This window comes from Podarcis muralis, chromosome 8, assembly GCF_964188315.1.
Source record: "Podarcis muralis chromosome 8, rPodMur119.hap1.1, whole genome shotgun sequence".
Taxonomy (NCBI): domain Eukaryota; kingdom Metazoa; phylum Chordata; class Lepidosauria; order Squamata; family Lacertidae; genus Podarcis; species Podarcis muralis.
Genome location: NC_135662.1, coordinates 36106378 through 36131319, shown reverse-complemented (window position 1 = coordinate 36131319; position 24942 = coordinate 36106378). Strand labels below are relative to the sequence as shown.

At 42.3% G+C, this 24942-nt stretch overlaps 1 protein-coding gene across 1 annotated transcript in view; it reads left to right on the top strand.

Annotated features, from left to right (window-relative positions):
• Positions 1 to 24942, top strand: part of CLVS1 (clavesin 1) — a 60771-nt gene that overhangs the window by 13471 nt on the left and 22358 nt on the right. The window contains exon 3 of the mRNA XM_028736867.2: positions 7569 to 7743. Coding sequence (XP_028592700.1) covers positions 7569 to 7743 — 175 coding nt within the window. The remainder of the gene's footprint in view (positions 1 to 7568; positions 7744 to 24942) is intronic.

The window sequence follows — 24942 nt, the reverse complement described above, 5'->3', positions numbered from 1 at the left end:
CCCTGAAAAATTCAATATTGCGCCAAAGGTTAAAAATAAATAAATGACTGCCCTTTTGCATGAACATGAACTGTGATATTTGCACAAAGAATACCTGATTAAGAGAACAATTCCCAAGATGAGGGGAAAAACACTTTCTACAACAGTTTTTCCCGTTTGTTCAGTTTCGCAGCCTGTCTTGCATCCTCTCCTCTGCACTTCTCTGCCTCCTTCAGACTTCCAGTCAAAGCTGCAATCTGGAGAACTCTGGCTGTGTAACTAAATGAACTTGGTTCATTACCGTTCAGATCAATCAGCAGTCTCCTTTGTTTCTTTTGCGGTACAAACCCAGTGCTTGGTTTAAGCTATAAATAACACGAGGTGTTAACTCATGGAGGGTTTAACCGCAAAGAATAAATTATTAAAGACATTTGTGGCTATCAGAAGTTGGTTTCAATGGCTTCTGTTTACATCCTAGGAGAGCAATAACAGAAGACATCACACATGACAGGATAACTGAAATGAGAAAACATTAGCTTAATATGTCTGGTTCATCTTTAAAGCTATTGCATTTTCACATGCTCCCACCTTCCAGAGCCGTGAGAAGTTTTAGGGAAAGCACTACCTGAGTTTTGGCTTTCTTAAGGAGAGGAGACACTGGAGACTCACAGCACATTTGTAATATTTGGTTTATTTACCAGTATGCAAGTATTAGTAGAGGCAAATTGCATATGCACTTTTACTAAGCAGCAGGTCAATTAGATACAGAGAGCAATTGTATACCCCACTCCTTTCTTGGAATCATCAGCTCACAGTCCTTCCTTACTCGCTCCTTGTTCTCTGAGTACTTCAGCCCAATTTTAGAGCACACCAAAATTCAAGCAGATCATGTTGCTCAAACAAGTCTCAAATGGAGCAGGGAATCCTCTCATGTGTTCCTTCCTGTCCAGAAGGATCCAGTGACTGGCATGGGTGGGTGAAGTCAATCTAGGGCCCAAGAGTACTTCACTGCTTAGGCAGATGTTGCAACTTCCATCTTGCAGTTCAGTGGCTCATGGCATGAGGGAGCTGCCCTGGTTGGAGCCCCAGCAGCTCCCAACAATTCCATTTTATCCCACTCTTCATCCAAGTTGCTCTGGGCAGGATATGAGAAGCCCTTCTAGGGATACTCACAACGCCTCTGTGGGGTTGGTTAGGATGAGAGATAGCGGCTGTGTCAGAGGCACCAACTTCTAAGGGAGAAAGGGGTGGCTGACATCTGTGTGACTGTTAGAATTCCTGCTCCATGATTGCAGTCATGGGATTTTTGTCTATCACATGACAGTATATGTTTTGACTCCACAGAGTGGGAAGTGACGGAGACAGGATGTTTGTGTTACTGTGTTCCGTAAAGTGGGACTATTGTCCTTTGTTCTTTTTCTCTTTGCTGTCTGATGCTAGAGAGAGAGGGAGTCATGTTGCAGTGCTCCGTGTGTGTTTATATGTAAATAAAGTAGATTAGCCAAAATGCTGAGTTGAGTTGCTGAGGTCTGTTATGCAAGCTGCAAAGACTCTGCGGATCCCTAAGTGTGCCGGTGTCTGTTGGCATCGGTCGCTGTGATGTTCGGGCAGAAGAAAGAAGCTCCTGAACAATCGACCAGGAGGGAGAGAACATACCAGTTGGGCATGTGTCTCTGCTAGTGTAGGATGAGCTCGAGTGTAGGATGAGCTCCTAACAGTGACATCCCAAAGTCATGCGTATGATGTCAGGACATCAGGAGGAGCCAGGGAGTTGAGCAGCGCAGCTTCAATGGCCGGTGACTGCTACTTCTCCTGTCGCCGCCACTGGCTGGGGGCTGCTTCCCTGCTCCTTCCTCTCCATGGCAAGAAGCCATACTGTACTTGGCTCTGCGCTTGGCCTCCTCTGCCTGCTTTGAACATTGCAGGGGGCGGCCCCTTCCTTCCAAAATATTGGGGCCCCTAAAAGGTCTCAGCCCCTAGGAGTTCAGCTCCCCATGGCTGTGTATAGATCGCCACCTTCGAACAGAGCTAGATTGTTTTTCCCCTCAATTCGGATCAAAGCTGCTTTGGGGGGAAATGCATCAAAACTCAGTAATTCATAAGAAATGACAGGGTAGATGTGGAGTTTACTAACATCTTGTATACGCTGCTTCCCAAACCAGCAGCAGGAATGCAATGGATGCACAGTAAACAGAAATGTGTAAGCATTGCATTCCTGCTGCTGGTTTGGGAAATGATAGTGTATTTATTTATTGCTTCCTTTGTTTCTTATATTGTAGTACTGTTTGAATTATAAGCAAGGTTAACTGTAATAATGAAAAAGAAAGGAAAGGGGCGGGCGGGCGGGGGGGAATACAGTTGGAAAGCCTACAGCATATAGCACACATATTGCGATTGCTACAGCAGGATCTACAAAAACCATCAGCAATGTTTAAATCATCCATGGTTAAACAAAATTGGGAACCACTGCATGAAAATGTAAATAGAGCCCTGATGGAGTAGACCAAAGGCCTATCTAGTCCAGTGTCCTGTTTCCTACAGTGACCAGTCCATGGGAAACCCACAATGCAGTAGTCATCTCCCAGCATCGTTCCCCAGCAACTGGGGATCTCCAATACTGGAGAAAGTACGCAGCCCAGTAGCAGCCAGTGGGGATGGGTGGGGCACGGTGGCATTGCTTACCTGGTTTCCTAATGCAGTGCTCACTTCCATGAACCAAGATGGAGAGAGGTGAAGTAGTGGGGATTTCAGGGTGGGTAGTAGATTGGCTATGCCACTGCAGCTGCTGCTCTGACATCATCACCCTTATCTGCCTCCCTTCACACTGTGAAGCCAGGTAACACAATACTGCAACTTTTCCTCATCAGGAATTGCCACAGCCAGTTGATAATTCTGATAATTCCTGCACCTTTCCCAGTTCTACAGTATCCCTTTTGAGATGTGGCAACCAGAGCTGTATGTAGTATTCCCAATGTAGCCCATAGGTTTGTATTATCATATTGTCAATTTTGTCTTCAATTCATTTCCCAATGATACCCTAGGCTTGAAATTTGCCCCTCCACCTTAACAGTATCTCAGAGAAGTTGCAATTTCTTGAAGTGGTGAAAACTAGTTGATATCGTGGTTGCTCTGAAATTTCTAACCTCTGCTTTGATGTGAAATTAGCAGGTACTAAATTCAGTAGCAATCAAATCCCCAAGTGTCATTTTAAAATTTCAACAGAATGGTATTGACAGGTCAGGAACAGGGGAAAATAGTACCATTACTATCCTCCAATTTGATCAAGAGCATCTTGAAGTCAAATTACAGTCTTTGTAAATTAAGTCTTGTGAAGATCTGGTTCATTCCGTTGTAAATGAAGGGTCCTGTGCTTGTTCCTTATTTTTTGCCAGTACTTTGCCCTGATTGTACAAAATATAGCTTCCAAAGCAATACAGCCTTGACAAGTCAGATTACATAAAAAGTGGCACCAAGTCCCTCTGATCAAAGCAACAAACAACAATCATTTTCTGTCATCAAGACACTCTGATCCGTAAAAGGGAAATGTTTTCTCCCTTTCTCTAAGGCATTCCCAGTTATGCGTCCTTAATGTATAACATGTATGTTAGATTATATCAACATTAGGTGTGGTTGCTTATATTGCTTCTGCTGCTGGGTCCTAAATGTGTGAACTCAGTTGGGGTTTAGGCCTGGTTTTGGCACAGAAACTGCTTTGGTCACCCTGTATGATGACCTCTGTCGAGAGAGACACAAGGGAAACATGTCCCTGTCAATTCTCCTCAACCTCTCAGCGGCTTTCGATACCATCGACCATGGTATCCTTCTGGAGCAACTGTCTGAACTAGGGGTGGGTGGCATCGCTTTGCGGTGGTTCCAGTCCTACTTGAATGGTCATTCCCAGAGGGTGTTGCTTGGGGAAAGCTTTTCAGCCCTATGGAAGCTTCAATGTGTTTAACATCTACATGAAATCACTGGTTGGGGTCATCCGGAGGTTTGGAGTACATTGTCAGCAGTATGCTGATCACACTCAGCTCTATTTCTCCTTTACATCTGCAGGTGAGGCAGTGGAAGTGCTGGACCAGTGTCTTGCCTTGGTAATGGACTGGATGAGAGCCAACAAACTGAAGCTCAATCCAGATAAGACTGAGGCACTTTTAGTGGGTGGTTCCCTAGACAGGATGGGTGGGAGATCGCCTGCATTTATTGGGGTTACACTTCCTCTGAAGGAGCAGGTTTGTAGCTTGGGAGTGCTCCTGGATCCCTTGCTGTCGCTTGAGGCTCAGGTGGTCTCAGTGGCATGAAGTACCTTTAATCAGCTTCGGCTGGTGGCCCAGCTACACCCCTATCTGAATTCAGCTAGTGCAGAATTCAGCAGCCAGGTTGCTCACCTGAGCAAGATGGTTTGAGCATATTACACCGATCCTGGTCAGATTGCACTGGCTACCAGTTAGTTTCCGGGCCCAATTCAAAGTGTTGGTTTTGACCTATAAAGCCTTAAACAGCTCAGGACCACAATACCTCAAGGACCGCCTCTTTCCATATGAAGCTACCCAGACCCTGAGATCATCTCTGAGGCACTTATTTGTGTGCCTCCTCCTTGAGAGATCTGGAGGGTGGCAACACAATAACGGGCCTTCTCTGCAGTGGCTCCCCATCTGTGGAATGCTTCATTATACACCTTTAGGCACCAGGCAAAAACGTTCCCTTTTAACCAGGCCTTTGGTTGATTTGATTGACATCCCATGCCCTTTTAAAATGGGGGTTGGGGGGGCTTATTGGGTTCTTGTTTTTATTTTGATTATGTATTTTGTGGTTTTATATTCTGATTTTATTCTGTGAACTGCCCTGAGACCTGTGGGTATGGGACGGTATATAAATTCAATTAATAATAATAATAAAGTAAGTTCCACAAAGATCAAGATCAAGAATAAGAATATGAATATGAATATTTTAGATTGCAGCATTTACTTTAACAAAGACAGAAATATCTATGATAGCAGTCTTTAGTGCAATAAAAGACAGAAATATTGGAATTGTGTTATAGCACAAAGGGGGGGAACTCTTCTGATGGGTTTTGCAGATACAATTGGTTAATGGGGATGAGACATAAATTCTCCCATACTAGCACATGAATCCCAGTGTTTTCCCTCTTTCCCCTTCCTTACTTAAATCACCATCTTGAATATTATTTCGTATGTTAAAATAATCCTATCACAGTATGCCTTGGCTACTCGTGCAATCTGCTTGTGGCATTAACATAAACTTTCAATCTTGTTATGTATGGAGGATATCAGGACAGGTGCTGGGCTAAACAGTGGCCTCGTCTGGTAGTTTTGTATTGCATATACAAGCTTCAGGTTCATGTGCTCCCCTTTCCCTTCCCATTCTTTAGTGTGGCCTTTAGGACAACTAACCACAGAATTTGTTTGCCTGAACTGTAAACTGTGGTTAGTGTCAACTATGTTTCATGGCAGGCAGGGAGAGCATTGCTGGATCTCAGAACTGTTCCAGCTCACACTCTTCATTAGCTTTGCTCTGTGCCCTCCTTGAATGCATTTGCCAGTCTGGAATGTGCCTTGAACTCTGATAATACTTTACCTTGATGGAGGATGAAAGATTTTGTGGGATGGTGGTAGTTAGGAACCAGTGACTTTTGTGTGGCTGCACTGTCACCTATGGTAAGAGTCATATCCTTTGCCCCATCATCCATATTTGCCACATTCACTGACCACTGACATGTGGCCCCAGGAAGGGTATATATGAAGGCATGTGGCCTTTGCATTGAAAAAAGTTACTCATTCCTGGATTAGAGTAACAAACCAGGATCACTAACCATTGTTTGAACACCAACCAAGGTTTGGACATAATGAGTAAATGGTGTTAGTTGAAAACAGATGTGAAAGGCTTTGATCTTCTTGCAGCTGTGATACAGTTTAAGCAGGGATGGGGGGGATGTGTGATGGGGGGGATGTGTAAGTCTTACCAGCCACTATGGGCAGCTCCCAGCAGAATATTAATAATAATGATAAAAAACCAATAAAACATCAACCTTTAAAAACTTCAGTAGAGGTTCATATTGGACTACCCTAGAAGGACTAATTTCTGTGCTTTGAAAATTGGTAAAATATGCCTTAACTAAAGATTGATACAGTAGAGTATTAAGAAGAAAGGCCAAGGTCTTCAGGATAAAATGCAGGGAGTCCTAAAACAGAGTATTACAATTATCAGCAATGAAAAATGCTAGGTTATTTATCTAATCATATTAGCGATACAGAGCTACAGTTTCCACATACTTATAAGCATCAGTCAGTTTTGTATTACTTGCAACCTCACAAGGAAAGGAAAGGTCTAGGCATTGTCAGCCAGACAATTAAGACTTGTACTCAATGTACAATGGTGGTCAGAGAAGTTAATAAGATACAAGGCTGAATTAAGAAAGAACAATTCAAAGTGTGAAAAAGAGAACATGAGAGCAATTATGCACACTGATATATTATTATCACTTTTAATACTTCATATTTTCAATATCTGATCTGGAAAAGCCAAAAGCCAAAAAGAAACAGAAATATCCAAAGAAGCTCAAATAAACTAATTTGTTCCAGATAGAGGGAAGTGAAAAGATGAACAAATTGGAAATCATACAGAAGCAATATAATATAGGGTGAGAATAGGGTGGGTGCTTAGCTCAAATGAAAAGAGCTTGTGAAAAGAAGGCAGAGAACAATTGGTCACTATCCCCTTTGTGGATAATAAATGCAACAATAGGATTACATTGCAGAACATAGATTTATCTTCATCATTAGGAAAGCAATGCTGCACAGCAGAAGAATTTCTTCAGTGAGATAAACTGCCAAGTAATCTATTTGCTGGAAGATTTTCAAGGATAGGTGCAGACTTTTGTCCTCCAGGAATGACTTAGGAGTAATGCTGTGATTTTAAAATGTCTTAAATTTGTCAGTTCTTTATTGAATTTCTAAAAGTCTGGATAAGTTGATCAGCTCCAGCTGTCCCACAGAGGACTCTTGTTTTGTGGAAAGAAGCCAGAATTTGGAAACACAAGATGGATTATGTTTCATAACCAGAGGAGGAACCAAGAGGGCTGACCTGCCCATAAGGTGGGCTAAGGTAGTGCTTCAGATGGCAGAAACCCAGGAGGCAGGGCCACTGTGGGTGCCCTGCTCACCTCTCTACCTCCCCTGCTGGTAGAGAAGCAGCGCTGGCTTCCAGTGAGATCTCACCAAGCTCTGTAAGATCTCGCAAGTTCACAATAGAACCCGTCACTAACACCATTGCTTTGTGGGTGCTTCAGTAAGAGTGAGGTGGTGGGGCAGCAAGTTGGTGGGGGCAGTTCCTTCCTCATCTCAGGTGGTGAAGCAGAACACGCCGCAGGGAACCAGCACCATTTTCTTTGAGAAATGTTTATTGGAATATTTTGAAATATCTGCCGTTTCAGAAAACATGAATCCAAATCATGAAATGTTGCTTCTTTCACCAGAAAAATATTAATAATTTTATCCATTCATTCATTCATTGCTTGTGATTTGTTGATAACTACAATTATTTTCTCCTCTCTTTTATTCCATCCCTAGGAATTCTTTCATAGACATTTTACGGGCTATTCTGCTGTCCTTAGAAGTTCTCATTGAAGACCAAGAGCTTCAGATAAATGGCTTCGTTCTAATTATAGACTGGAGTAATTTCTCCTTCAAGCAAGCTTCCAAATTAACACCTTCTATCCTCAAACTGGCCATTGAAGGGTTACAGGTATGTGGAATGGGGATATTGTGTACACAATGTCCTGTGAATAATGTAGCATCAGGGTGGGCACCAGGAACCGGTCAGTAATAACACACACGGTGTCAGTGACGTTGACTCCTTATTCAAAGAAACAAACAGCTCAGGTGGACAAACCTAGTGGGCAAGGCAACTCTTCCCAGTAGATCTTGCCCCAATGAGGCAGTTGGGAGGACTGAAGGTCCCCACCTTTCCACAGTTGCCTAAGCCTCCTCCTCCCCCAGGTCCTTTCCAAGCAATCTGAGACTCCAACAATGTGTCTCTGCTCCATCCTCTTCACACCTCTTCTGATCCTGGGAGACCAAAGGGTGGGGGATCTGGTTGCAGCAGACGGGGAGACCCCCTGGCTTCTTCAACAGCTTGTCTGATCTCCCTCCTCTCCACCCTCTGCTTCTGCCTTTAATTCTGGACTGCTCTCTGCCACAGCCACTTCCTGCTCACTAAACCCTGTTATGTCTTCAGCTTCCAAAATTTCCTCCTCCCAGTCTGCTCCCTCTTCTCTCGCTGAGCACTCGGCATCATCCCACCACCACTCCCCAGGCTCTGAGCCTTCTTCCCCTGGGGGTTCCCTTGCCAGTCTATGACATGTGGATATGCTGATTGCCGGAGGCGTACTGTGTTTTATATAGCATGGAGAGAAGAAGGAAAAATCAGTAAGAAAAGAATAATCATTTGAGTAAACGAGCTTAAAGCCAGTCAGAATTTCAAATGTTTGTTTATTGCTTTCATTTAAATGGTGAGCTATTCTTACCACAGGCCTGTCCTACTTACTGCAGCAATTAAGAATAATGTTTAGAGATTTGTGATTTAATCCACATGATACTTCCTGGAGATTAAAAACTTGCAACATCTGCCTGATGAAACACACGCCAAGCACATGCGGGGCCTATGCATATGTACTGAATGTGGATTAATAAGCCCACAGAGACACAGCTGAGCACCAGACACTTTGCCTGCATAGCCAAAAGCCCAGTTGTGTGTGTGTTTGTGTGTTAGTTAATACAGACTATTAAAATCAGAGCAGAATAGGGTATGTTGCTAATGTCTGAAGTGGGAGATTTATGGGCAAACTGAAAATACTGGGAATAGATCTTGTGGTTTATACCTCACCTCAGGTTTGAACTCTAAAATGGGCTCCACTACTGCAGTTATTTGTTTTTTGTAGGCAATTTCTCTCAGTGTGGAATTTAAGTTTGAATGTGTACATTTGCTTCTGAACAGGCCTGAACAGAAATGTTCTGTAAGTTTTCCAGAGCAAAGTATGACCCAATGAGCTCTGCTTACCCATGGGGATGGTAATAATAATAATAATAATAATAATAATAATAATAATAATAATAATTTTATGGCTTATTTATAACCTGCCTATCTGGCTGGGTTTCCCCAGCTACTCTGAGCAGCTCTCAACAGAATATTAAAAACACTTTAAAACAACATTAAAAACTTCCCCAAACAGAGTTGCCTTCAGATGTCTTCTAAAAGTCAGATAGTTGTTTATTTCCTTGACATCTGATGGCAGGGCATTTCACAGGGCGGGCACCACTACCGAGAAGGCCCTCTGCCTGGTTCCCTGTAGCCTCACTTCTCACAGTGAGGGAATAGCTATAAGGCCCTGGACCTTAGTGTCCAAGCTGAATGATGGGGGTGGAGACGCTCCTTCAGGTATACTGGGGTGAGGCCATTTAGGGCTTTAAAGGTCAGCACCCATTGCCCTCCAAATGTTGTTGAACCCCAGCTCCCATCAGCCGCAAACAACATGGCCAGTAATGATGGGAGTTGTACACCAATATCTGGAAGGGTACAGGCTGCCACCTCTGATGTAGAGCTATCTACTCAGCCTGGGAACAAAGACTAAATTCCAGGATTGATTGTATTTTGGAATGCGGAGGCCTTTCAAGGGCTAAGGAAGTGAAGCACACCAGGTCCTCTCCTGTGTACACTGCTTGATTGTAAAAACCCGCTTACACAAAGAATAAAAGAGCAAAATTACTGGCAAAAACAGTTTAAAACAACCATTTGTAATATTTGAAAAGATTAAAATCAGCTATAATCTAACAACAGATTAAAACACACATCAGCACATATCTGGGTAGGCTTGTTTAAACAATAAATAAATAAATGTTTTTAGCAGGCACCAAAAAGAGGGCAGTGAAGGCACCTGCTAAATGTCAATAGGAAGGAAGTTCCAAAGTGTATGCCAACCCCACTACCCATAGAGGTGATATTGGTTCAAGATGCATGTTAATGTGAACTTAGGTAATGCACACTTCTTGAAATGTAGCCATCCTCCAAAATGCACACTGCTTTGAATTCTGCAGTGTTCTTCAAGCCCAAAATATGCATGTAAATGCATATATTAGGGGAAAACGTGCTTCAAAATGGATATACTAGTAGAAAATGACATATACAAATGCACTATATTATGGAAGATTGCTTGGGGAAAAATTGGTATACTGGGTATTAAAACGTTGCAGAAATATGTTGTACTTCTAAAAACGTAAACTGATCCAGAAGTGTTGCAAACTGAACTTGGCATTAGAAAAACGACCCAATGAGAAAACAAAGCTAACATATTTGTCCACCCCTAACTGTTCGCAATGCTTGAATTGAGCTTTGAAGATAACTCAAGATGTAATAGCAAGCGATGGGTTTAAATTTATTATTACAACCTCTCTTGGCTTCAGACAATGGAATAGCTAAGACTCTGCTTTATTGGTTAAGTGCTCTCACATCATAATAGGCAATTACCTGGAAGTGCTACTATTCAAGACCTTTACACTAAGAAATTCACTTTCTTTTGATGTTTAGAATTCCATGTCTCCAGAATAACTTTTCCTAGCTGTTTATAGAAGTCAACAAAATGCTTATTTATTCATTACATTTTCAACTATTTATAGGCAGTCCCATAACAGGAAATCCCCTCAGTTTTTTTTACAAAATAAAACAAGAAAATTATTAAAGACCACAGTAGACAAAATGTAGGGAATAATAAGACACCAATTATGATCAAAGCAGATAAATTCAAAGCAGAGAGTCAATGAGTAAAATCTACAGGCCGTAAACAATAATAACAGCCACAATTTAAATTGAAATGGAGAACAAAAAGGGTTTTCCTGGGGCCAAAAAGGCATCAGAGTAGATGCCAGACAAGGCTCTCGGGTGATCCTGGTGGGGTGCCATCACGGGCGGCCCCCACCCACGCTGGGCGCCATGCCCCCAGGATGCCAGCCCCGCCCCCGCCTGCTCTCCACTCCCCGGGTGGCATTCCACAAATGGGAGCCACTACTGAAAAGGTCCTTTTACTCATAGCCACCAAGGGCCACAGATGATTATGTCAAGCTACAGATGGGAAGTGGCAAGTTTTCAGGTACTGAGGTCCCAACAAGGAAGGGCTTTCAAGGGGAAAAGACTGAACAGCACTTTTAATTGGGCCTGTAAATGAACTGGTAGTCAGTGAAGATGGCAAAATACTGGCATAATATGTTTATACCAGTTTGCATCCATGTTCTGCCCCAACTGAAATTTCTGGACTATTTTCAAATGCAACTGCATGTGCAATGGGTTGTGAGAGGCATAGTTCACTAACTGTCAAGTTAGGCAGTAGCTGGCCTCACAAACTAGGCTGGTAAAATGCAATTCAAGCCACAGAGGTCACTTGTGTCTCTACTGGCAGAGATAGATCATTGAGTACTCTCAAATTACGAACCTAACTAATCCTTTAGGTGGAGTGCATCGCCTCCAGAACAGGATTTATTTGTTTTATTTATTAACTTGCCCTTCATCCAAACATCTCAGGAAGGTTTGCAAGATAAAAATACAAGATAAATAAATAGATAGAACAAACACAAAATGAAACAATAACACCCCCCCTCCCACAAACACATTTAAAAGGCCATAGAATATTAAATAGCCAAAGGCCTGGTTGAACACCATTCATCTAGGTAGATAAACCTCCCATTAACACTACCTCATTCTTGCTTGGACTGAGCTTCAGGTTTGGGGCCCTCATTGAGTCTGTTACTGCAGCTAGTAAAAGACTAGCATTTCCACTTCCTCAACTGGCTTTGATGAAAAAGAGAAACTGAGTTTGGTGGCATCCACATACTACTAATACCACACACCAAATCTGGATCATTCCATTCAGTGTTCAACATAGCTACTAGGAATGACATAGACTCTAGACAGGATCAAGCCATTCTCTGAATGGAGAGATGTAGAAAGTGGAATCCCTCAAGGACCGGTACTGAGAAACTTTTTCACAAATGATCTACAGTTTGGAGTGAGCAGTGAGGTGGCCAAGTTTGCTGATGGTACTAAATTGTTCAGGGTAATTGAAACAAAAAGAGATTGTGTGAAGAGCTCCAAAAGGACCCCTGAGTGAATGGTTGGTAAAATGGCAAATGCAATTCAATGTACTGTTCAAGGGGAGGCAGTTCCAAAGGATGGGTGCCACCACACAAAAGGCTTGATTCTTACATTTTGTAAAATGGACATCCTGATAGTATCTGAAGGAAGCCCTTAGCTGTGCTGTACATAAGGAGTGAGATAATCTTTTAGGTATTGGAATGTGGCCATTTGGTCCTCCCTGCTCTTGTTTCTGGAATATAACATGCCTATGTCTTTTTTAAAAAAGCTGGCTGTGTTCAGAGAATTCTATACTTTTCAGAGTTTGGATTTGGATTTGATATCCCGCTTTATCACTACCCGAAGGAGTCTCGAAGCGGCTAACATTCTCCTTTCCCTTCCTCCCCCACAACAAACACGCTGTGAGGTGAGTGAGGCTGAGAGACTTCAGAGAAGTGTGACTGGCCAAAGGTCACCCAGCAGCTGCATGTGGAGGAGCAGGGAATCAAACCCAGTTCACCAGATTACGAGTCTACTGCTCTGAACCACTACACCACGCTGGCTCTCAAGATGTTCCATATGAACCTCACATTACTAGGTTAATTATCAGAGCAACTTGGTTAGCTGGTTTGAAAGCAAACTATTTGAAACTTTGTTGTTGTTTAGTCGTGTCCGACTCTTCGTGACCCTATGGACCAGAGCACGCCAGGCAATCAGACAAATATATCTAATCAGTCACAATGTTGCTCATTGCAATCCATTTCTCTGCCTACAGCAGGGGTCAGCAAACTTTTTCAGCAGGGGGCCGATCAACTGTCCCTCAGACCTTGTGGGGGGCTGGACTATATTTTTTGGGGGGGAAATGAGCGAATTCCTATGCCCCACAAATAACCCAGAGATGCATTTTGAATAAAAGCACACATTCTACTCATGCAAAAACACCAGGCAGGCCCAATGAATAACCCAGATATGCATTTTAAATAAAAGGACACCTTCTACTCATGTAAAAACATGCTGATTCTCGGACCATCCATGGGCCAGATTTAGAAGGCGATAGGGCCGGATCCAGCCCCCAGGCCTTAGTTTCCCTACCCATGGCCTACAGAGTCCATTCTATACAGATATATATCTTTTGCATGCATAAGTTCCAAGAAGATATCCTAAGTATTCTGAAATATTTGTTTGCTATGTCAGCATTGTTTCAAAGCATTTCTGAAGCCAATTGTATTGAAGAGATAAACGTAGACTTGAAACTAGTTAAAGCTATTGTGGAGAGTGTTGTGGTACCAGCTGAAACAAGGTCAGTTTGACATATTCCCCAGACACTTGAGCCGTCTGTTTCCAGCAGCTGTTGTGTTGTAAGGTAGAGTGGAGCTCTCTCTGAGCTGTCAGTCAAAGTGACCTTTGAAAAGAAACTAAGGGTCTACTCTTTATGTAGAGAATAAAGGAGTAGGAACAGACTTTGTTTTCACCAAGAGAAGGTCCATGTTGGTTATCCATCTGCCACTGCATGGAACCAAGATGAAACGAAGAAGAAAAGAAAAGATTTCAGACAATAGATTTGCTTTTGTTCCTTGGAGATTGGGGCAAACTACTTAGAAAATTTGCACACACTTTCAAACACACAGCCCTGATCCAAGGCTGAATATGTGTGGAACATAATTCAGGACCACAAATTTAATTGCTGAATTTTAACAAAATTCTACCCCATCCTCTTTCCCCAGCTTAGGTGCTTGGCAAGTTAGTGGACACCAACAGTATCTCTGCTGCTGGCTCCTTTACTTGAGAAAGCACATGCACACCATTTGAATGGCAATGCCCATTGGAGGGGCAACCCCCCAAAATATTTTATTGGGGGCAGCAGAGGGACCTCAGAAGCACCTAGGAAATCCATTCAAACAGTTTTTCCTGTGAAAAGCTTTTTCCTGATGTTTATATGGTCAAACTTTCATTTCCCTCTTTCCTACTTTATCACTTTCTTCCAAAGCTGTATTTGAAAATGCCCATTGGCACAATTGTATAGAATTATACAAGAGAACTGTTAATATAAAAGAATAAATGGTTTAATGAAGCCCAATTCAGATTAATACCTGTGGTCTAACCTGATTAGCTTATTACATAAATCTAATGCTTCCAGTCTATTAGAAATGCTGTATGAATATTAATGAGAGTCCTGAGGTCTTTGAACAGAAAGAACAACAATTTCTTTTGCAGTTTTCAAGAATCAGAAAGGTATGATTTGGTTACTTTTGCAAGGGCATTTGTTAACAATATCAATCAACCTGCAAAAATCAGAGGTCATTTTCAAGCTTGCAACTCTACCATGTAGAAGTGAATCTCAGCATTAATTTGTAACATGCATGTTTACTGGGAGTCGACTCTGGAAAATGGCTGGAGTGCATTCATGTCAAAAATAAAAATAAAAATGCTTACACATGAAAGTGTGTTGCTGATATCAGGCACACACTTAACTCATTCAATGACAAATCCCATAAAAATATTAAGTGCTATTTTTCTAGGTAAGGAGGTGCTGGAACTCACTGTGAACACCCTCCCTTGTTCTCTTATAATGGTAATAGCACCCCCCCCCCCCGAGAGGTGCCGGGACTGAGTTCCTGCAAGTTCCAGCTGACAAAAAGCCCTGAAAATATCCAGACCTGAGCTCATGATCCCCTTTGAGCAACTTGTGTGTTTGTAGCACAGACATTTGTTTTAACGAGATTTGGCATCAGTACTGGGATCCACAGAAGCCCTGGAGGAAAGCTACAACTCCCAAGAGTATGTGGCATCCTTAGTGTTCCAGGCACCCAAAAGGAGAGGAATCTTCTTTCCTCCTGCAGCAACAACCATCAAGCAAATATATTGTTACACACCACACCAATCTCCACAGAGCAGTACACGAGACTTCAGGGGTTCCTGGTGCTCACTCAGGGTTTGTGTTTTCTTCAGAAAACCAGGCACAATAGAGACTGTAGTGTCTTTAAGATATATGGTTTTATTTACACGTATATACAACGTGAGCCTCAGCACCCCAAAACACACCAGCTTATTCCATAGTAGCAGCATCGGAATCCTTTGCTCGGCTGAGCACATCCAGTGTTCATCATTCTCAGACTAGACCTGTTGAATTGAACAAACATGATTATAATAGGTCCATTGATTTCAGTGGGTGTCTTTTGAGTTGCATACAGTCCAGTGCTTTTGAATGTGCAAATATGAAATGAATACATTGGGAGTCATGTGACCGCTATGCTGACTTTCTACTTGCCGGGAACTCTTGTTCCCCAAGGAAGCATTCAAAAGCGACATATCCCATTTTACCACTTCACTTCGTTCTGATACATATGTTGGCTCAGCTTTATGCTGCCAGATAAACATTTCCAGGTGTAAGAGTGAACCATACCTCAATTTAAATTCTGGAAGTGGGGTGGTTGGGAACCCTGTGCTTGAGCTATAGGAAGTTTTGGAATCACTGTTTTGAAGAAGGCGTAAAAGTCTTGCATTTCTCACATGACACAAAATGAGCAGTCTTGCGAACACACCCTTTAAAGGCAAAAGCGTCATGGAGCAGAACGGTTCGTGGCACCACTATTTCTTTCAACCATCAAATTATGCAGATTTCCTCCTAGTGAGGTGTTAAATATTAATAAGCTTCCTGTCAGGAGACAGCACTTGAAGGAAATTTATGGTAGTTTGCTTTGCTAAAGGCCCAGGAAAACATACTGTTTTGTGTGTTTTATTGCTGTACCTGTCACTTTCTCGACATAATATTTCAGTGCTTAAGTACTACTCTTAAGTGTTCCTTTCTAAAGGTTGACACCTTCCAAGGGCTTCTCTTTACATATAAACTGTTGGGAGAGAGGACATTTGAATGTTAAAAAGTTATAATTTTTAAATGACAAAGGGAAAATAAAGGTGCACACAAATTAAGACGATTAAAAAAAATTATAGCTCAGCCTACACCCCCTTATCAATGGCTGCTAATAATCTAATATTCTACAATGCTTGTGGAAACCATATGGCAAGCAGCCATTAGGGAAACCATCCCTGTCAACCCCACTCAGCTCAGGTCAGGGGAAAGTGTATCCTCATGGACCATGTTTTACTGATCCTAACTACTGATAGCTCAGTCAGTAGTGCATGAGGCTTTTAATCTGGGTCGTGGGTTTGAGCCCCACTATGGGCAAAAGATTCCTGCATTGCAGGGGGTTGGTATAGATGGCCCTCATGGTCTCTTCCAACTCAACAGTTCTGTGATTCTATGAAAGCCTCCTATATGTCTAATGAAATCTTTGCTTGAGTCAGAATTCCAGAATTTTGCTCCTGAGATGAGATGAAATGCTAATGGGATTTCTAATGCTAATGGGGTAGCAGACATTCGCATAACATTTTCCAAATGTCACTCCAATCAGTTTCCAGATTAGGCAACGTTATTGTCGTTGAATAAGAACAGCTTTGTGTTTTATGTTTGCTAAAGCTAAGGATTACACTGAAACTTCTTCAGGCCATAAGGCATTTGTTTCATTCACTCCTCCACTCCCTCGCAGCCTGGATTTCATTTCATGCCTGGCATATTTTAAACATTTCTCCATCCGTTGCCCAACAACTGACTTATATTATTGGAGAGCGAGGGGAGGGGAGGCTTTTATCAGCCTGAGGACCACATTCCCCTGTGGGCAGCCTTCCAGACGTGGGTGTGGTGAGAGGCAAACATGGAGGGAACCTTTGTACAAGTGACAGCACCCAGGTGTTCAGATAGACAAGTTTGCACTAAATAGCCTTCAGGATAAGGCTGCCAGTGACTACTACTGATGACTAAATTATACCTCCATGGTCCGAGTTATCCTGATCATGGAGGTATAGTAGCCTCTGGATGCCAATGGCTGGCCTGGGGATCAATAGCATGAGAGCACCATTTCCCTTCTGTCTTGTTAGTGGGCTTCCTGGAGGCATCTGGTTGGCTGCTACAGGGTATAGGTTGCCGTGACTACATAAGCCTTGTTCTGAACCAGCAGGACATCACTGTGACCAGAGGGCATCCTCTTCAGTCTCACCAGATGCCTAGCCCTAACCTTGCTGAGGCCTTGACTTGTTTCCCACCTCGTTGAGGCTTTGATGTGTGGTGAAGAAAGGGTGCAACAAGAGAGAGGTCCAGTGCCTTCTCCTTCACAAATTGTCTATTTATGTGCACTTCTAGTCTGCCTGCACAGTCTGCCTCTGTGCGCACAACTGCTGCTACTTACATGCTCATGATCCACAGATGCTATGATTAAATTGAGGCCACATGGATCAAAGTCCTGAAGCAGAATTCCTAATAAAATTGGAAGATGGGATAAGACGACTGTGGTGGGAAAATGTTCACCCTCTTTTGCCTGGGAGAACCATATTCATGACCATGCTCTCTGCGCTCTTGGTTTCAAGAGTGGATTGAATTTTCCTTATAATTTATGAATGGGTGGCCACAGAATTGCTTAGCTTTGGCATTTGTTCTAAATGGATAATAGCTTCTTTTTACCATTGATCCAGTGAGGATAGATCTGTTTGCCACGGGACATTTGTTGTTCACAGTGTCCTTTCCCTTTGCTTTGAAGGTTAGTATGCATCATACACGATAGAAATATGAAACTTCTGTATTTGATGGGCAAAAAGAAAGAAAGGCTAATAAGGAGAAATGTTCCTAAATCAGAGTGAGGTAAAAGTGGATCTCCAAAATATTTATAATAAATGAATTATTGCATTTATAACCCACCTTTCCTCTCAGGAGCTCAGTGTGACATACATGGTTCTCCTCCTCCTTTTTTCCCTCACAACAGTGCCAGCAGTGACTGGCCCAAGATCTCCCAGTGAACTTCAGCCTGAAGTAATTTAGTTCCTAAGGGAAATTATGTGCTTTTAATGCTTAAAAGGAGGTAGTGAGGAAAACCTTTCTTCTTCTAAGTACCACTGGATCTTCTGAGGCACTCTGATCACCACTGAGGAAAATGAAGCTACAGTGCTCACTGCAGTAATAAAGTAGATATAAAAGAAAATTGTATATTAGATAGCCAAGTCATGCACAGACTATTAGTTTTGTGGGAAATCACTAATGTCTTCAGTGAATATTTGTTTCTAGGACTCTAGACTATGTCACTGGGTAAATCTGCGCATTTTTGTATAGAGTGGTACCTTGGTTTAAGAACAGCTTAGTTTACGAACAACTTGGATTAAGAACGCTGCAAACCCAGAAGTAGGTGTTTTGATTTGTGAACTTTGCCTTGGAAGCAGAACATATTCCACTTCCTGTTGAGTGTGTTCCATTTGTAAATTGAGTACCCCACTGCTATGGGAAAGCACACCTTGGTTTAAGAATGCTTTGGTTTAAGAACGGACTTCCAGAATGGATTAAGTTCGTAAACCAAGGTACCACAGGGAAAAGCAGTATATTTGCAAGAAGAAGAAGGAGAAGAAAAAGAAGAAGAAGAAGAAGAAGAAGAAGAAGAAGAAGAAGAAGAAGAAGAAGAAGAAATGTAAAAACAGGGCATATTCTTAGTTCTTAGGGTCCTAGTTTAATTGAGTTCACCCAGACTAGAAAGAGCTTGCTGGCTTCAGCTGTTGTACGGTTCACTGTAGTATCTGACTCTGGTGGTCTCCCTGCCTGCACAATCCTCTCTTGTGGACTTCAGGCAATACAAGATCAGCCTTCAGTGTCATTTCCATTTCAATGGATGATTATTTTGTTCTTCCCAAGGCTGAAACAGAGTGTAGGTGGCATTTATAATATACTTTCTGGATGCTACATTTGTTTCCCTAGAGACAGAGCTCAAAAACAGAAACCAAAAAAGGGGTAAAGTTCTTCAAGAGCATTTGCTACTCTCTTTTCATCAAGATACTGCACAGGCAGTACATTAAAATGCTCTAATAATGCCGCATTTCCCCATACAAAACAACAAGGCCTTCTCTTTATAAAGATGTACTTGAGAAGGGGTTGCAGTGTGTGGGCGGCAAAGAGCAGCCTGCAATTGTTCTGCTGCGATGGCACCTTGAAAAGGAACTGCCCAAATGGTAGCGTAACCATAATTGTTTCTTCCTTCTCAAATAACTTTCGGATAAAATTGGTTCAATTTAAAGATAAAGGAAAAGCTCCACAACAATACAAACTCTACTGCAGAAGCAGAAAATAGAAAGAAAATTGTGTCACACAAACAACAGGGTCATTTGGTCCGTTATATTTAACATTAATAATCTGGCAGATAAGGGGCTTCCCCTTCATGCGAAGACAGGCTCAGGTGGATTGAGCGGACAAGACCAGCAGTGGATCCAAAGGTCAATAAAGTGGTTTCTGAATGTCCTGAAGAGGAACGTGAGGGGCAGGTGGGAACCTGGAAAGATAGCCCATCTAGGAGAAGGAAAATTCTGCTGCATTGCAGGATATCTTCGGGAGAAGAAAAGGCTAAGGAGTAAACCCCACACAAATTTGGAGTGGAGTCCCTAAGGCAGTTGGATGGCATCTTGTATGCCTCCTTCTGGCAACTCCTGCAGCCAAGCTGATGCCAATCATATCGCCCAACAAATAAAATGGTTTAAATGTTGTTTGACTCCAATCAGCCCCAACCAGCATGGTGATGGGACTTCTATCCCAACACCTGAAAGGCCTCAGCTTTCCCCCACACTTACTCTTTGGGAAAGGAAATTCCATAGCTACAAAATAAATGGGTATTAAAGCCACAACCAGTGAAATAATTTGCTAGTGGGAAGTGGTGGCAAGCTGAAAGGAAAGAAGAATTACCACCCCGATCTGTTCCTATTAGGAGGCAGTGATGGATGCCTAGTTTGTCTCAGTACCAAGCAAGCATGGAATTGCTGACTTACCAGATTCCTCTTGCACAGGCTTCTACTGGTGGTGGAGATGATTGTCAGGGATAGACAGATCAGGTCCATGCCACTATCACATGAGTTCATAAATACATATTTCAATACTTATATCTCAACCTATTTTCTCCCCAAAGACCTATTTCTTAATGTACTGTGTTTCTGTTGCTGGTGGAAACTAAGTTCTGATCTGCACATTAGTCTGAGAGGTGCAGATCAGATCAGATCAAAAATTCACAAATTTTGTTTCCCCAAGCAGTCCAACTACATGAGGATTGCAGGGAGCAGGAAATATCAGGTCTGTGTAGTGAACTATCTGAATTTCAGCTTGGAACGTCTTCTTGTCAGTGGACCATTTCAGGCTATGGACTATTTCCTTTGGCTGGCTATTGGACCTTCCTAGGAAAGGCTATAGAGACTTCATGTCTGAAATGACACCTTGTCGGAGTAGTTGTGCAGCCTTGGCCTAGCTTTCAGATTACTGTTGGGATCCAAGGATCAGAAGGGCAATAGAGATAGTCATAGATGGACTGGAGGTGAGGCAACGAATCAAGCAGATGAGGGTTAAAGAATCAGAGGCAATTGGAATGCCAGAACCCAGCAGGAATTACAAGGCAGAAATTGAGGACAGAAGGAGATGCAAATCCACAACACATTTGCAAGATGGATAAAGAAATCATTGGATGGTGGAACGGACTCCTTCAGGTGGTGACTCTTCTACATTGGAGGTTTTAAAACAGATTGGATGGCCATCTGTCAAGATTCTTTAACTGTGATTCCTGCATTGCAGGGGATTGGGCTTGATGAGCCTTGAAGTCCCTTGTAACTCTACAATTCTATGCTCCTAACTTTTGTGGGCACCACACACACTCGGCAACCAAGCATACCCTGCTACAATGGGATGTATTTGCCAAGCCTAATTTTGGGCGATAGACCTGGACACTCAGGATACTAGAGAAGACCTCTGTGGGGCACATGTGTGCCTGCAGGCACCATATTAATAACCCCTGTTACAGTAGGTTCTTGTTCTATTAAGTGTCCTTAAAAAAAGTTTATCTAATTCATTGCAAAGTCATTTCTGAGTCAGTAAAGGGAATGAGTCATACTGTTCAATTGCATCAGCTACATGGTTCTTTGAGTATGCACAGTTACTTTGGTGAAAGATTAAGGTCACTGCATATGGTTGCCAACAGCTCCAAAGTGATTTTAAGACCAAACAACCAGAAAGTACCCGCTGCATACTTACAGTATCTGATGCATTTGTTCTTTGTATTTTTGCCTTCAACTTTTAAGCTAAGAGAAAGAGCTGGGTTCTTTGACCAGTAGTTTTGTTCATCAACCTGAATGCTGATATGAATATTGGGCACACTTTTTTTGTTGTTAACGAAACATTGGGGATGTGATTGCAAAGGTGGCATAGTTACTCACTGGCATTTTGAATGGGCAAAAGGGTGTGTGTCAAAAGTCCAAATACCAGATGCCCTTCATGTGTTAAGATGTCATGTTTATTTGTTCAAAACAAAGTTGACCACAAAAATGACACGTGTCCAGGAACATTGGGGTAGACAAGAACCAGGGAATCAAAAATGAACAATGACAACAGAGGTAATGTTCAGATTAACCTAAAAAGGCAAAAAGTTATAAATATATTTAATGCTCTCCATTCCCCCGTTTATTTCCTGGCAGTCGCTGACTTTTGCTGAGGCCCAATCAAAGCATGGGTGCTTGCTCTCCTGTTTCCAACTCCATGACCTCTTGGAATATTGATTAACAATCATGTATAACCATTTATTTTTTGACCAGCCACCACAAAATTGTACCTGCTGCTGCTCAGGAATTCTAAGGCTCAGTCCACCATCTTGATTCAAAATGGTGTCCAGTTGTATCCAAACACAGACAAAAACCTGCTCCTTGATTTGGTTACCATATCTTTAAAAGTGTCCAAATGCATAGTGAACAGTCAAAATATATAGTAGATGCTGATTTGATATTGTTATGCAAATGTCAGTGAAAAGGAGCACGTAGTTCTCTGAGTTCTAAACAAATGCTCAAAGGTTGTGGTACATGAATACGGCAATCAGAGGGAATGGTCAAACAGTGTATGATTTACCAGCATGGAGTGCATATCAGCAGCTTGCCAGTGAGCCATCTGCAATCATGCAAAGAGGTGTGAGAAGAGGAAGGGGAGGGATACTGATGTCACAAAAGCAGTAAGGATGGTGTGTATATTGGCAGATTTGCTGCAGTTTTCTCTTCTAAACTTTCTATGATGAAAATTTATTGGGGGGGGGATTTCTTGAAGATAGACTAACACCAGCCTACTATCTTACCCCCCCCCCCCCCCATGTAGAACCTTCACACTGTGGAACAGTGTGAGCCAAGATGTGTGAGGTGGAATTCACTGAGTCCCTTCTCCAACCTGGTTACTTTCAGATTTTGGGTTACAGCTTCCATCAGTCTCAACCAGTACAGCCCATGGCCAGGGATGAAGGGACTTGCAGTCCAAAACATCTGAAGGTCATCAGCAGGGGAAGTCTTCCCTGAGGGATATGTTGTGAGGCCCTCCCCTTCCAGTACTGAAAGGAAGGTATTGGAAGGCACCTTCCCTCTGTCTATTGCTATGCCATCACCACTGGAAGTCTTATCAGTTGAATGAACTCACTGGCCAGCATTGTAACTGCAACTACAAGCAGAGTAAGGAGCTGTCAAGTTTATACATCCATATTAAACATAATAGCAAAGGGTGGAAATGGAATCATATGGAATCACACTAGTCACAGTGAGCCTCTCCTTGCAGACATTTCAAGTAGGTTCTAAATCTCTGTCTGAAATCTTCAGTGCAAAGGGACAGGATGTTCTTCTAGTATCCAAACACAAGTCATGCCCTTGGGTTATGAAGGTGAATTTTGTTATAATGATGGAACACAGCTTGCTGTCCTCTGCCTCTCAGAGGAGTCAAAGGGCTCAGAAGAATGTTCCTATCTTTGCAATATGAAAGAACCCAGGATATTGCTTATTACCACAGGGATTTCTTTTGCTAAAAGCATAGCTCTCTACATTTCAGAAAGACAGAATTTCAGGCATCACTGTTCAGTGTACCTCTTTCTGTTGTAAATTACAGAGGGGTGATGGTGTTAGAGTTCCTTTAGAATAGATGACCTATTTATTGAGCACTCATCATTTGTACGAAGGTTGGATTATGTTTGGTTTTTATTCTGATTTGTTTGTGGGGAGTTTATATGACAACCAGCATTCATCCTGATTTGCTTTGGGGTGTTTAGATGTCTTCCTGTTAATCATTCATTCATTTTCAGGGCATTTTCCCATGACTTTTCTATCTTCCAAAAGGCTCTTTCTTTTCTGAAGCACCAGGGCAACAAAACACTTTAACCTACTTTTGTGGTGTGAGCCTCAATTTCCAGGTATGCACTTGAATCTTCCCACAAAATCAGGAGGCTCCCTCTGTCAGTTTCAGCAAGACAACAAGGAATCCTGGGGCATCTTAACATATAACAAAGTTATTGTGAGACAAAAGGCTTAGCTGAAGACATTTTGCTGCTTAAAGCAGAACAGCATTCGCCTATGCCCATGTCAATGTACATAGTACCCCAGGCTAGCCAAGTTATTTGGGGAAGTGGGGCAGAAAATCTTACATGCACCTCTCTTCCTTCTTGTAAATGCAACTACCACCACCACCAATACAACTACAAATAGATCACAATTGGCTGCTCTTTCATGACATTCAAAATTAGTTGTCCTTCTCTGCCTAATGGTAGAGCTGGCCCTGACAGGGTTAAGATATCGTGTATCAGACTCCAATATATCATATGCTTGAAGTTTTTCCTACATGGGTGAGCAGAGCTACCCTTACTAGAGAGAAAGAACAATATTTTTTAAATAATGAGACAAGGTGGCCATGCAATAGAAACAAATAGCTGTAGGTGTCATAAAATTCTGCAGCACACAAAGACAGAATCCAGTCCAATCAATAGATGATCTAATCTGCCAGGGTGTGGCCCATTTCCAGCTAGTGGCCATTGGTGATGAATTGGCATAGAAAGTTCAATAGTATACACACCAAAGGTGGATAGTAAACTAAGCACTCCTAGGATTTGCTGAGACCAAGCTCTGATGCTGTCCATATTGAAGCCAAGTTGGAATGAGGGCAGAATTTAGTACATGGGAAGCTTGGTATAAGTCTGATCATCGGACCATTCAGCCCAGTATCTTCAGGGACTGGCAGCTCATCAGGGCTTCAAACAGAATAAAAGCATGTGCTCTACCATGGAGTTAGAGCCATTCCCTAAGAAACGATGCTTCCTGTCCTTACTCTCGTATCTTCAAGATGGATACTTTCAGCTCTCTGGGGAGGAAGAGGTTTGGAAGGGTCTTGCATATTAGACAGTAGTTTAAAGATTGAAGCCACCACTGCTTAGTAGGGCAAACACTTCCCTGTGTGCATATAAATGTAAATACCATGTAAATAGCAGCGTTTGCACATCTGGACACCTGATCTAGCCAGCTTCCCCATATACATGTAACTGGGTGTTCGAAAATTGTGTGTACATATGTAGGGTATCTGCATATTTCCTATTTACCACCCAAGTTTCTTACAGCAATCATTTAGAGCTGCTGATTTTTTTTTGCTCTGTCCTCCCCCCCCCCCCCCAGTTTGGTTGGCACAGAATGGTTCAGATGAATTTCTATTTAACTTGAATCAATTTGCCCATGAGTATGTAGTTCAATTAATTCTGAATGTAATGGATTACTACACAAGCCCCATTCCATCAGTCAATACTGTATAATGCGTGTGCACGAACCAAGAAGAGGAGGAGAGAGACTGTTGCTTTTAAGTCAGCCGGCTTTTGTGAAATGAAAGGCAAGTGCCACTAGGCCTTCCATAATTATGTTCTGTTTTGTTGTACTTATCCATGTTAACCAAAGCTGGGGGCATTTATCCTCTCTGTGACATTTTGG